Genomic DNA, 13,296 nt, shown 5'->3' with positions numbered 1-13,296 from the left:
AAAGCATCGCTGAGTCCAAAGTTTTTCAGCCCCATTTTCATTCGCTTAAAATTTTTCTCACGGCTTGTTGATCAATTTCAAGAGACGCGAAAATAGATAAATAAGCAATTACGCGTATATTTTTGTTGCGAAACGAGAAAAAAACGTAAAAAAATAACGGGTTGAACGAAATGTGGAAAAAAGAAAAGCCTGATTCGCACGGATCTTAGGTACACGTTGCACGTAATTTACGGTGGGAAAATTCTTTCCCATAGGGAAATTTACGATTCACATACATGACGTCGATGTGTTAGGTATTTTACAATGCTCCAGGTTACACGTCATTTTCTGCACACCATTCTGAGCTTGTCTGAATGTTGACTCTGCAAATTCACTGTGCCATAAAAATCTAGACGTAGGTTTTCGATTCTTGGCAGACGACACATCCGCTCCTCCGAATCGAAACCATAATATTGGTGATTCGTATTTTGCAGCTTTAGCGATTCCGACCGATCGACAAGACGAAATTTATTGGCAATAAAAAAAAACGTCCCTTTCTTTCGAAAGTGTTTTTCACACGCGGTAGACGACGACAAATAAGAAAAACAATTTCGCAATATACGAAACGATTGTTTGCGGAGTGTAAAGAGAAAAAAAAAAAAAAAAAAAAACAGGGTGGTGACAATTTTCCTCGAATAAAATTCCCCGATTTTATTCCAGCGAAAAATTAAAAATTCTGATAAGGTTGGTCGTCTTTTGCAACTAAAAGCTGAAAATCGCAACGCAACCATTTCGGAAAGGGAGCTTAGGCTAAGGTCGAAAAAAAGTACGTTTTTCATTTCTCCGACTTTTCACGACAGGCGAAATTCCCCGACTATTCCTGAGGGTTCTTGTTACTTCTGCAAACTTACCGATCAGCTTGCCGAACTGAGCCGGCGGTTGCCACTCAGGATAATGCCGAGGAAAACGAGCCCTGGACCAGTGAGTTCTAACGGTGACTTTGTAGAGGGCAAGCTTGTCCTGCTGGGAGGAACTCGAGCCCGAGGCGCCGCACTGAGCCTCGGCGACGCCGGCGAAAATTGATAGAGCCGAAAAAACGAAGGCCAGGAGTATCAGGGGCCTGCAGGAAACCCCCGAGGATCCGGTCCGCCTTCTAAAACTCTCGCGCACCATCGCTCCCTGCGCTCCAGCCTCTCCTCCGCCTTATCCTCCTCCACCTCTTCGTCCCTGAAAGAATGACGAGAAGAACGATGAGAATAACGATATACGCGGAGAGACGTACGATTTTTATTTAGAATATGAAAAGTACACGTTAAAGAGATTGCAGTTGGTGAAAAAAATTTACAATTTATTTAGCTGTCAAATTTTCATCTTCGAAATGAAAAATAGTATTTTCGACAAAATACGACAATCGCAGAGTGAAATCAAACGATTTTACTATAATTCCAGCAATTTTCAAACTGTTCCAAAAAAAAAAAAAAAAAAAAAAAAAAAAAATGAAGCATCGATACGTTCGCAATTCCAATGTTTTGCAATCTTACGTTGTTGAAAAGTTCTTCGTAGCCTCGCGTATATACCTAAGACAATTCGACAAGCGTACATACGTACACATACTCGACACGCGATCACCTCGTAACAAAATGAATAAAAAGTTTAGATATTTGGCCAAGAAGAACCTCGTTGGGATGAGAAAGAAGATGACGAAAAAAAAAATAAAAAAAATAAAAAAAAAGCAACAAATCCTTTTTTTTCTCTCGTTTCTCCTCACCTCGGGGATGTAAAAACGCGGCTCCGTCAATCCCACGTGACCTCTGCAGCCGCGTTTCGTCGAACCCCCACCACCCACCCATCAGGATCCACAGGAGCGAACTCGAGGCGTGATTCGAAATGTGATTGAAATTCTTTCTCGTAATTCTCTGACCCAGGACTACGCGTTACGAGCTCGAAGGCGGTGCTTGCAGGGTTCGATTTACTATATAAGGTTGAACGCCGCCGTGGTCGAAGGGGAGTCGAGGGGGTGGCTCGAGTGCCTAATCGAATCCACATTTTTTCGGCATTCCTATCAACCTTTTTTACTCCCTTCAATCCTCGGATACTCGTATATAGTTATAGATGTACCGTAAAATACGCATACCTAGATACGGATGTGTAACTACACTGAGAGAAATTTTTTGTTCCAGTTACCGGTCAGTCCTTGACTATTTTCATTTTTTACCACGATCGAAAAATGTAGTTCTGGGTAAAAAATGAAAATTAGTTTTGTAGCTGTTACCGGAAAGTCTGGTATCCGTTACTATTCTTTATAACGATATATGAAAATGTTGATAAAATCAAAAAAAAAAAGACAATAAATCAAATTTCGAAAAACTACGTTTTTACTCCTAGGATCGTTGACATCAAATCTCGCTAAGAGCACTCAAATATCAAGGGCAACGAAAGCACTGTTGGCCAGTGTGTAATCAATATGCAGAGGGGCGATAGGTTTCGAGATAACAATTAGGAGTAACCGATTGGGCCGATTGAATGCGGATGAATAAATCAGGAGAATGGAAATTCCGAGGTATCGTTAAGTGTCGCCGTTAGAAATTCAAATAGATTCCATAGTATACGGACTTCTCGCCAAGAGGGAGAGGAGGAAGGACGAGAATCGGAGGATAAGGGTGAGGAGGTTCGATTCATCGCCAGGCGTTGAAAGTTAGCGGGACAGGTGACGGGAGGCAGTCTGGACCCTTTTCGTTTTTAATCCTGTTCCCGTCGTCGCCGCGCAAAGAAACTGGGCGAAGGTTCGCCTCTCCGGAGAAGACGGAGAGGGAGGAAGAGAGAGGAAGAGAGAGGAAGAGAGAGAAGGAGAAAACGGTGCCGAATCAAGGGGGTAAAAAGCCCCTTCAGTTCTGTCGGACTGCTCGGAGCTCCGCCTTCTGTCCCGTAGATATAAGGTATAACATGTGTCCGGATCCAACGTTCTCTTGATAAAAAGAAAAAAAAAAAAAAAAGAAGAAAAAAATTGAATCGAACACCGCCCGAGAATGCTCGATGAAATTTGTGACTCCTTTTTTACACGAATTTAGCTCGTGTTCGTTGCATGAAAATTGTAATCGCGACATTTTGTAAAAATGGTACAAATTTTACGTTTCATCGATTGCGTGTGACTAGCTTCTTTCTTTCTCTTTCTTTCTTTCTTTCTCGTAAGAATGAGATACTGCATCGATTTGTAAAATACAATCCGTGTGCAAGTGTAACATTATTAGGTGTTGGAATTAATTTTCGTAAATCGTTAAGAATTAATTGGAACACCTAAGAAGAGAATGAGAATTAGCGAACTGAGGAAATAACGTGACGATAATTAATTTTCGTTCCTTGTTGTGGATTCTTTCAAACTTATTATTATTGTTATTATACATATTATTAGGTAAATCGAAATTTTCCCGTTACATGTTATCTTGGCTAAAGACTTGAAAAATTCTGTCTAGCACAGCTGTGTGGGGTAAAATATGAAAGAAAAGAAATAAAACGAAGTGAAAGGATAGAGAAAATAATAGTGCGATTTTGAATATCTTGAATAAAGTGAAATAAAAGCGAAAACAAAAATTCTTGTAGCACGTTTTAGCGATATAACTAAATAACACTTGTACGGAGTAAAAATATGAACAAGGTTGATAAAATTTTGGTTAAAAAGTAAGGGCTAAAATTTACCGACGCGATGTTTCTCTTTTGATAAGCCTGGCAAAGGCACTCGGCGAGTATAAAACACGTTGCATCGGAGCAGCGTCAGAATCAGGAAAGAGAGAGAGAGAGAGAGAAAAAAGTGGGGGAGGAAACGGTTCGTTGTCGTACAAAAACGCGGAAGTAAAGAGTCGTTGATAAAAAAAATGAGGAAGAACAAGTAAACAAGACTGAAAAAAACCGTGGAAAATAAATTATAGAAAAAGAAAATAAATTATAGAAAAAGAAAATAAAAACGAAGCTGAAATTGAAACGTGTGGAACTGGCTTTACATGCATAGATGCACCTCGTTACTGCGAATTGCATTCCTGACGCGCCTTATTATTTACACACATCCAGTGCGCATACAATTTTTTTCCTGCTACAACATTCCTTTTTAACGAAATATTTTTAATTACAATTTGCGTAGAGTTTCGACGTAACGATTCGCAAATTGTAAATGAAAACATACACGAATACTCACGTATACTAACGCATTATACATGCGCACGTAACAGATGGACAAAAATCGATAATTTTTCATAAATTTTATCACGAGATAATCGCAGGTATAATACACAGTTCTACGTACGAATTGAGATTTATTTATCGTACGATTGTTATAACTGGTATAAAGCTGAGGAGGAAAGTCTTACAATTAGCCTTCACGAATAAAATGAGTCATCATGCGGAATATAAAATTGGAGGACTCGTACTGTACAGAGTTTATAAACAATTCGATTAAAACGATTTGCGAAATGATAGGTCTGTATTTTACAGTTTGGTTCACAAGTTCAGCATATATGATAATTTATTTCGGGACCTGCAAGCTCCGTTCCTCGCTCTATACGTTATATTGTTATATGTGTATAATTTTTTCTTTTTCTTTTTTTTTTTTATGTTCTTTTTACTGAAAATAAAAACTGGAAGAGGCTTTGCAGGGGTTCCGGAGTTGATCGCATCCACCAACGAGTATAAATCAGCCCCCTCTTCGCGCGGGTATCAGCGGTCTATTTATTACCACCCCTGCCCTTATAATCTCGATCTTTCTTTCTCTCTCTCTCTCTCTCCCTCTCTCTCTCTACATATATCTATTTCTGCGTTTTTCGACGTTTCTCGAATCTTCGTCGATATATTGCGTATAGGAATATGCGCGTGTACAATATTCACATTCTTTATATATAATATACTGGCCGTTCAAAATAATGTTTATGCGCCAAGTGGAAAAATTCCGAGTTAGCCTTGAAGAAAGAAGATCCTCAAAGTTTCAATGCTGTATCTTACTGTTAAGGAAGGCCGTTAATTTTTTGTTTAATGTTTTTTTTTCTCATCTTCTTATAAAAAACGATTTCGTTTGTTTTCAGATCTTGAATTTTTTGAATTTCGCAACGATTCAAAAACATCAAACTGTAGACAGAAAATCTGGGATTGAAAATACTTTTTACCATTTTGATCACTTGATTTTTTATTCTAGGCGTTCTTAAAATTTTTTACAGACTAATTTCTATACTGTTGCGTTTTTTTTTTTTTTTTTTTTTTTTTTTTGAACGCCATGTTGAATATTCCATGATGAAAAATTGAAAATCTTTGAGCAAAAAGTATTTTCAATCGCAGTTTTACTTGTCTACCGTTTGTTTTATTTTAATCTTTTTAATCGTTATAAATTTTGAATACATCAAGGTCTGGAAACAAATAAAATCTTATTTTATAACAAAAATAAAGAGTAAAAAGAAAAAAATCAGCCGCACCTCGTAACAGTGAGATAGAGCATTGAAACTTTCGGGATATTCTTTTTTTTTTTTAAGATTAAATTAAGATTTTTCAACTCGGAGCATAAGCATTTTTTCGAACGGGCAGTCTAAATTATATATTCATCTTTTAATTTTCTACCGGAAGGATAAAAATTCTTAATTAGTGTAATTTTTATGTTTACGAGCTGGCCGGTTTATAGAGAGCCGTATTTTCGCGGGGTTTGGCATTAAGCTGCGTGCAGCTTCGATATTACACGAAGTCGGATGAAGAAGAAGAAGAAAAAGATGAAGAAGAATTTCCGAGCGATGTTTCTTCGTGTCTTTATACCCGTAGGTCGTTTTGTATTTACTTTTATTTTACTTTTACCAAAAGCTTAATTCTTTTTTTATTTTTCATTTTTGTATCTTCGCTTATTTTTTCCCCCATATTTTTCTTTATTATCACACTCATTTCTTTTTTTTTTCTTCCGTTTATTTACGCGTGTTTTACTTTTCTTTCGTTTTATGTGTGTGTGTTTCTTTTTTCGCACAGCTCGTTTCTCTCGGTTCTACCCGCTGGGACTTTGTTCAAGTTTATCTTTCCCTTTCTCTCTCTCTCTCTCTCTCTCTCTCTCTCTCTAGCTTTCGCGATCTCTTACGCGATTTGAGTGAAAAACTTTTTCACTTCTTATTAACCAGACTTTTCTCTTACTTTCTCTCTCTCTCACTTTCTCCCTTTTTATATCTGTACAACCGCAGTCGTATTATCGAACGTCTTTGTCGCCTCTTCGCATAACCAAAAAACCGAAAAGAAGCTTTGTTATAATACCTCGTCAAAACAGATGAAGACAATTTCTTTTTTCTGTGCATCATTATAATTCTTTCTCTCGTCAATCTGTTATCCCTAATCAACTTGTAAATATAGCTCACCAGAATATTCTCTGCACCCTGGCAAAAAAGAACTTTCGATCTGAATTAATATTTACACGTAATTCAAAGAGGCGGTTTATAATTTCCTGAGATTCTACAAATTCGATGCAGTCCAACTTCTTTCAGAGAATGTGCGAGATTGTTTTTTTTTTTTTATCATTTGGAGCATGACTGACCGAAAAAAAACCAATAAAACTGTACAGAATTTTTAGCAGCTAACTTTCCAAAAATAAATTTTCCGTAAAATCTTGGAAAAGATTGGGATCATTTCAAAAAAATGTTGTTTATTCTACCTGTAATATACCCCATAAAATCAATATGGTCGCAGTCTTTATTTTCTTTTTCGCAACATTCTTACAACGAAGTTCTCTGAAACATTCTTTGACGAAAAACTCCAAAAGCTTTCCGAAATTCGTCCGTACAAAATGTGAAAAGAATATTTACAGAATTTTTCCGTCGCATACATATTTCATAGACGAATTTTTCCACTAAAGTCGAGCAAGGAAGATTATAATAAAGCTATGAAAAGTTATACGAAGAGTATGATATTACATGTTCAAGATCCGAGAATGGCTGCGGCGGTTGATATACTAGACGCAAGTTCGGTCACACATGATTAAAAATTAACATCTCGTGTGGATCGGGCAAAGGAGAAACGTGGCGAGGGGGAAAAAAAATATCCTTGATTAGCCGCTGAATGATTAATTATCTTCAGTCCCTGGCCTGAGCGTACAGATGACTTAAGACCGGCCACGTCGAGTGACGTTGATGAAAAAGAAATTACGTACGAGCAAAAGGTACATTTCGTCAAATGTAAAAAAATAGATACATGGATAGACAGATGGCTTAAGTTCGTTTAAAAAAAAAAGAGAGAGAGAGACACGCAGGTACGAAAAATCTGCAAAGAAAACTGCAGCCCGTGACAACGTTATAACGTTACTGTTGAAATTCTACAGCTATTATAAACATTGAATTGAATCGGTGCATCACCCGCGGCAAAAGGCAAAGTTTAAATTGAAAACCGTATAATTTAACGAGAAAATTCTGCAGGTTGGATATTCATACCTATTTCGAAACACCGAACTAAATACGTGGGTATAATACGTACGTATACGTACATCGAGATACGTGTAGGTATAATTTAGCCGAGGGAATCGTATGGGAATATAAGCATTTAACTGCACCGCTCGCTGCACGTGCGGTGCAGCATTTTAACGTTCCTGTGTGCATGTACAGGTATACCGTGCATACCCATAATGCACGTGCGCGTATACACAGAGTTTATTTTAGTTCGTGGCTCGAGTTACAAATTCCGGAGAGTGGTTATAACACGTAAGTATTACGCGTTACGGCGTTACGGAAATTCGTTTCGCCGGGGAAATCGGGGGGAGGGAGATTGAAAGGAAGAAAAAAATAGATAAATAAAATATAACGACGTCGGTGTAAAAGAACGAGCCGAAATGTGTCGACGATAAGTACGGGAACAGATATTTTCTCGAGCAATATTCATTTTTTATAGATTTTGTAGCGCTGAAGTATGAAAATAATATTTAAACTAGGTACGAATGCGGTGCGCTATGAGCTAAAAGTCAAGAGTAAAATTGCGACGGCCGCTAAAAGCTAAATATAATCGATGCATCGATTGATCGAGTCGAGAATTAAAAAAATCGAACATGACCCGATTGAATCGGTAATAATTAATCGATTAATCCATTATTACATTTTTGTTGGAAACGGTGCATATGAAACCATAATTTCGTAAATATCAGTATGCAGTCTCATTAGCGGTAAAGTTTTTTCATCATTTAAACTTTCATACAAAATATTTGTCAATTTCAGGGTAAAATATTCATTCATCTTTCCCTTGTTATATGAAATAGGTACGTATTGGGTCAAGTAAGACAATCGTGATAACAACCGATACTTTTAAAAACACCCAAATTCATACCGAATTGCATAAAATTCGTGGGAGTAAAACACAAAAACTTATTGTGACGAAAAACAATCGAGTCTGTCGATTAATCGGGAAAAAATAATCGATTATCTTTGATCATTCTCAGAGTAAAAGCAAAAGCAAGGAAACTTGGCCGGCCGATCGAGCAAGAATTTGAAAATATATGTATAATCGTAAAGACACGGTACGTCGAAGTTTTTATATTTATTTTTATTCCTCCCCCCCCCCCCCCCCCTTCTTACCCGCGCGAATATTTAGTTCAGATCATCTCTATTCTTTCACGACGACGACGACAAGAAGGGGCGTAAAAAGAATATAAGAAGTCGGAAAAAGTCAGAACGGTCGGTCGGACGCGGAGGGTGAATGTAGGTATATACCTGCAGGTAACTGAAAAACTTTTTCACTTTTTATTCAAACGTTATTCAAAGCTTTCCGGCGTATCCTCGGCCTCTCGGCCTCTTAGGTATTATAGGCGCTTGCACTCAGACCCGCCCCGACTTATCCGGGATTTCTAGGGTCGCCTCTCTCCCCCCCCCCCCCCCCTCACGCGTATAATAAATAAATGGAAATAGTTAATAAAAAGAATTCCCTCTACATATCATGTAATATTTAGTATCGGGGTGGTCTTTGTTTAAAAATTTTTCAAAATCGACTCATGCGCTCGCCAAATTCCTTACAAGTAAATATATAAATTCTCCCACCCCTAAATTGCGCTTTTTTCTTTTTTTTTTTTATACCCTAATGAATATCCCGGCGATTATTTGCGATCTGGAGAGGAAGAAAATTTTTTTGACGCTGTTTTTCTATTGCCTTTATACGAATATGCGGTACCTGTACACGAATAATTTCTTGACCGTCGTACCGTGTGGAATAATCTGAGATGATTAAAGAAATGATTTACCAATCATGAGTGAAATTATAATGAACAATTTATTTGAATAACGTGACTCGAGTAAAGTCGGATAAAATTGAATATCATTTCGTAGAATCAAGGAATCACGTTTGTTACAGGCAGTTTAACAAATACTTCCCGTTTACGGAATTATTAAAAATTTCTCACGTAATCAACACCAATATTGCACGAATATTGTAAAATTGTAATAGTCGGGTAAATATTTCGCTGCGACACACCGAATGTAAAATTATTTGCTATGAGATAATAACGGAGAATAGAAGCGAAAATTAACAGAAATATAAAAGAAGTAGAAAATAAAAAACTGTGATTACTCTTCGGAAACTCCGTTCATATAATGCACTCATATATACATATACGTATATAAATTGTATACTTTATCACTTTGATAAATATTTTTTCCCTCCAAGGAATGTACGTTATAATATCCAAAGCAATCTTTGGATCATTATATATAACTTTTCGTTCCACGGTCAAATTGCTGTTCATCTTTAGCTCCTTCTTCTTTCTACTTCTCATTTTTTTGGCCTACGTACATACATCACATGCGTATATTATACACACCCGAAATTGAAGCATGACTGTTATTATTATGTGATTTTCACGACCGAGAGATTGCAAAGTTTCGTTCAAAACGTAGAGGGGAATGGAGAAAAGACGAGGCAGGAAAAGAATGAGAAAAAAAAAAAAAAAGAAGAGGACAACTTGACGCACATTATTTCGCGCTCTGATATTACGTATAATATATATGAAAAGAACGGCTCGGGATCGAGGATACTGAACAGGAAGGGGGGGGAAGATTTTCATCCGACGTAGAAACTTGCGGTATTGAAATACTTTCTCCTCCAGATTTTGAATATTGGATACATGCTAGGCGTGGATAACAAACGCTTTTCTTCAAAAGACGTTACCGTTTTTTTTTTTTTTTTTTTCTATAGTATATATTAAAAATGTCTGCATGCAATAAATTGTCACAGAATTTTTTCATCCCTCTTCTGATAAGATGGTGAAAAACAAAAGGAAAAACAGAGAAGAATTTCAAGTTACGTTTAATTCCACGTGCGAAATAAGCCGGAATTACAAATTTCATTTTTTACAGTAACTAGAAAAAATTCAGTAAAACAAGTATCGTTAAAAAAACTGTTTCAATATTTTTGGAATTACGAAAAACGAGGTACGCGTTACCATTTTGCGTTATCGTCGTTCCTTTTTTGGTAATTGCAACGCAAAATCAGTTTGTTCGATTTACTCTACTTTTTTAGTTAATGAAATATTCCATTATCGAAAAATCAGTAAAATGATCGAAATTTAAATATTCATTATTTAAGAAAGAATTGGAAAGAGGAAGAAGAAAAAAAGGGCGTATAACAGACACGAGGCATCTGCATCAGCTACAAGTTGCGCGATAACATTTGGCGCGAGCTTAAGTTTTTCGCAACTTATTTTATTATACGTGTATAACAGACGCGAAGAATCAGCGGGGGTGAGGAATTTTTATTATCGAATTTTCGGCCTTCTGAAATCGAGATATGCGAGTCGGAAATTCAGCGGCACTTTTTCACTCTCATTCCTCCGAGACGGGACGATACGTGAGACTAGAAGACTGCAACGCAGCTGCTCTTCTCTTCGAATTTACAGTTTTTGCGGCACGCGACTCGTCGGGAAGTCGTTAGGATGCATTATGTCTGGAAAAAGATAAAACGGCGCGCGCAAGACTGGCCGGAAAAAAAGGAAAAGAAGAAGAAGAAGAAGAAGAAGAAGAAGAAGAAGAAGCGCTTGCAGCCTTCTTCGGCACGTGGAGAAAATGCAACCCAAAACCACTTTCAAAACGGCGTGAAAATATTCATTAATCAATAAGGATTTTTTTTTCAATCTTTTCGCCTTTTCGGAAGAAAGAAGATGAAAAAACAAAAATCTTCCCATACGCAAAATGAAAATTGGATTTTTATCTTGTCAGCTGATTCGAGGATTACCGAATAAGCGTTGCTGTAACGAAACTTGTTTGTTTGGTTGCAATGGTTTGTGGGTAACTTGTGCGGAAGAAAGAAACGAAAATAAACATTCCCTCGATCGGTGTTCGACGCAGGGGATAAAGTTCGGCTTGGCCCGTAGCGGCTGCATGAGATTCTCTTGATTAATCAACCGGAAAACCGCGCGTTTACACCGTACACATACCTTACAAGACTCGTGGGAGTGCAATTAGCGAGTGTAAAATAACCGTACAACGAAATAACGAGGCGAATAAATATACAGGAGTGTAATTACTTAGCCACGCGTTTATTCTATTGTTGCAATTTACACACGTGAAATAATAACGTTTCAAATTCAGACCGGGCAGCTTGTAATTAATTAGCGCAATTTACTCGCATTCGTTTTACTTGAAAATTTGGGATTAAAAGTATGACGAATGAAAAATACATGGTAATGAAAATTTTTCCCAAATGAACAGCGTGAATTCCGAATAAAACGAGTGATTTTTATTCGTAAATTAACCTTTATCTGGTATAAATAACATTGCTGTCACCTTGGTCGAAATGAGGAGGGTCGCAATAATAATTTTTCATTTTAACGTAGTAGAAAATTGTTACAAAGACAGAAAATTTCAAGTTGCGATGATCTCGATTAAAAATCCACGAAGGTGTCAGCCGAAGGTTAATTTACCCATTTCTTTGTCAATTTATTTGATCAATTTGTAGTCGTGGAATAATCGAATGGAGAATCACAAAATGAACGTACTGCACAACAGTTGGTTATACATGTCCAAATGGTGGATGTATAAATAGGTCTAGTATTTGAGGAGGACGATGACTCACTTTGTCCGCGATATCCTCTCTCTTTCCCTCTTTGAGGTAAGTAAGCGTTGTCCTTTTCTCTCTTTCTTTTTCTCTATCTCAAACTGGCTTGGAACCCATCGTCGACGTTCACATCACCTCACGGTAAAAATCTTACTAATATTACCGAAGAATAATAATAAGAAGAAGAAGGAAGATGAAAAAAAAAGGAAATGATTGTATAAAAAGAATTTAAACAACAGAAAAACGGACGACAAAATCGCACGACTGAATTATAGAAACCGAAAGAAAAACCGGCACAGTTCACAATTTGTCTTCTTTTACAATATTCATTTGTTTATCAACAACTACGCGTGTGTCCGTGATAATTTTCAAAAACAAAAAAAAAAAAGAAGAAATATTAAAATTTCCCCACGACAATTTAAAAACGTGAAATACGTCGTACGACAAGTTGAGCAGAAACTGAGGGCGGCACTAATTTGACACGGAAAACTTGACCGCGGTTACGATTCGAGAGGTCGAAAAAAGGCTCGAGATGTTGCGGTTTCACGTTTCACGTTTCGTCGCGCGTTTCGAAGTGCGTCGCGACGCCGACGCTGCAAGCTCGAGGAACGACGCGAGACTGTTCCATGTTCAGAATTTTCCCGCGGAGCTCGCGACTCGACTTCGCCTTCGTGTATCGACGCCGAAGCTTTGCGCATGTTCTCGTGTTATTGGCACAGAGATTCCCTCCCTCCCTCCCTCCCGCCCTCCCTCCCTCTCCCTCTCTCTCTCTCTCTCTCTCTCTCCCCCTCTTTCTCTTTCACGATACGCCGCGTCCTTTCAACCGGCAAAAAGCTCTGCCTACAATTAGTCGATTATAGCTCTGGAGTACATGACACGAAACGACGAAGCGGATTCGGCATTTATGTGTGAAACTTGACGGTATTGTTGAGGATATGGGTTCGCGAATATCGGTGCTATTTGTTGTTTTCATTGCGAGGTTCTCGTGTCATTTGCCTCGATTGTTTCGCATCAATTTTACGATTTTAACAAAATTTTAAGAGATCTGAAGAAGTTTGTAACGAAAAATTAACACCCAAGCACTTGTTTATCAAAATTCCAGTAACTTTTTTGTTTTCGTATCTTTTTTTATTATTATAATAATATTAATAGTAATAATATTACGAATACTTGTCAATCAATTAATCCACGTTATTTCTCATCTAATTTTACAGCTCATATTTCAAGAGTCCGATGATTGATGCGTCTAGGAAGCATCTTTTTTGTTATTATCGAGAAAAAACAAGCGCGGGT

The 13,296-nt window shown here is 37.5% G+C and overlaps 1 protein-coding gene across 1 annotated transcript in view; it reads right to left on the bottom strand.

Moving 5' to 3' along the window:
- Positions 1-12,638, bottom strand: part of LOC124184626 — a 101,387-nt gene extending 88,749 nt beyond the window's left edge. Inside the window, exons 1-3 of the mRNA XM_046574564.1 lie at positions 12,446-12,638; positions 12,022-12,156; positions 891-1,206 (exon numbers count right to left, since the gene is read on the bottom strand). Coding sequence (XP_046430520.1) covers positions 891-1,152 — 262 coding nt within the window. The 5' untranslated portion in view covers positions 1,153-1,206; positions 12,022-12,156; positions 12,446-12,638. The remainder of the gene's footprint in view (positions 1-890; positions 1,207-12,021; positions 12,157-12,445) is intronic.
- Positions 12,639-13,296: the final 658 nt, after the last annotated feature.

This window comes from Neodiprion fabricii, chromosome 6 (genome assembly GCF_021155785.1).
Source record: "Neodiprion fabricii isolate iyNeoFabr1 chromosome 6, iyNeoFabr1.1, whole genome shotgun sequence".
Taxonomy (NCBI): domain Eukaryota; kingdom Metazoa; phylum Arthropoda; class Insecta; order Hymenoptera; family Diprionidae; genus Neodiprion; species Neodiprion fabricii.
This window is presented reverse-complemented; position numbering and strand designations above follow the sequence as displayed.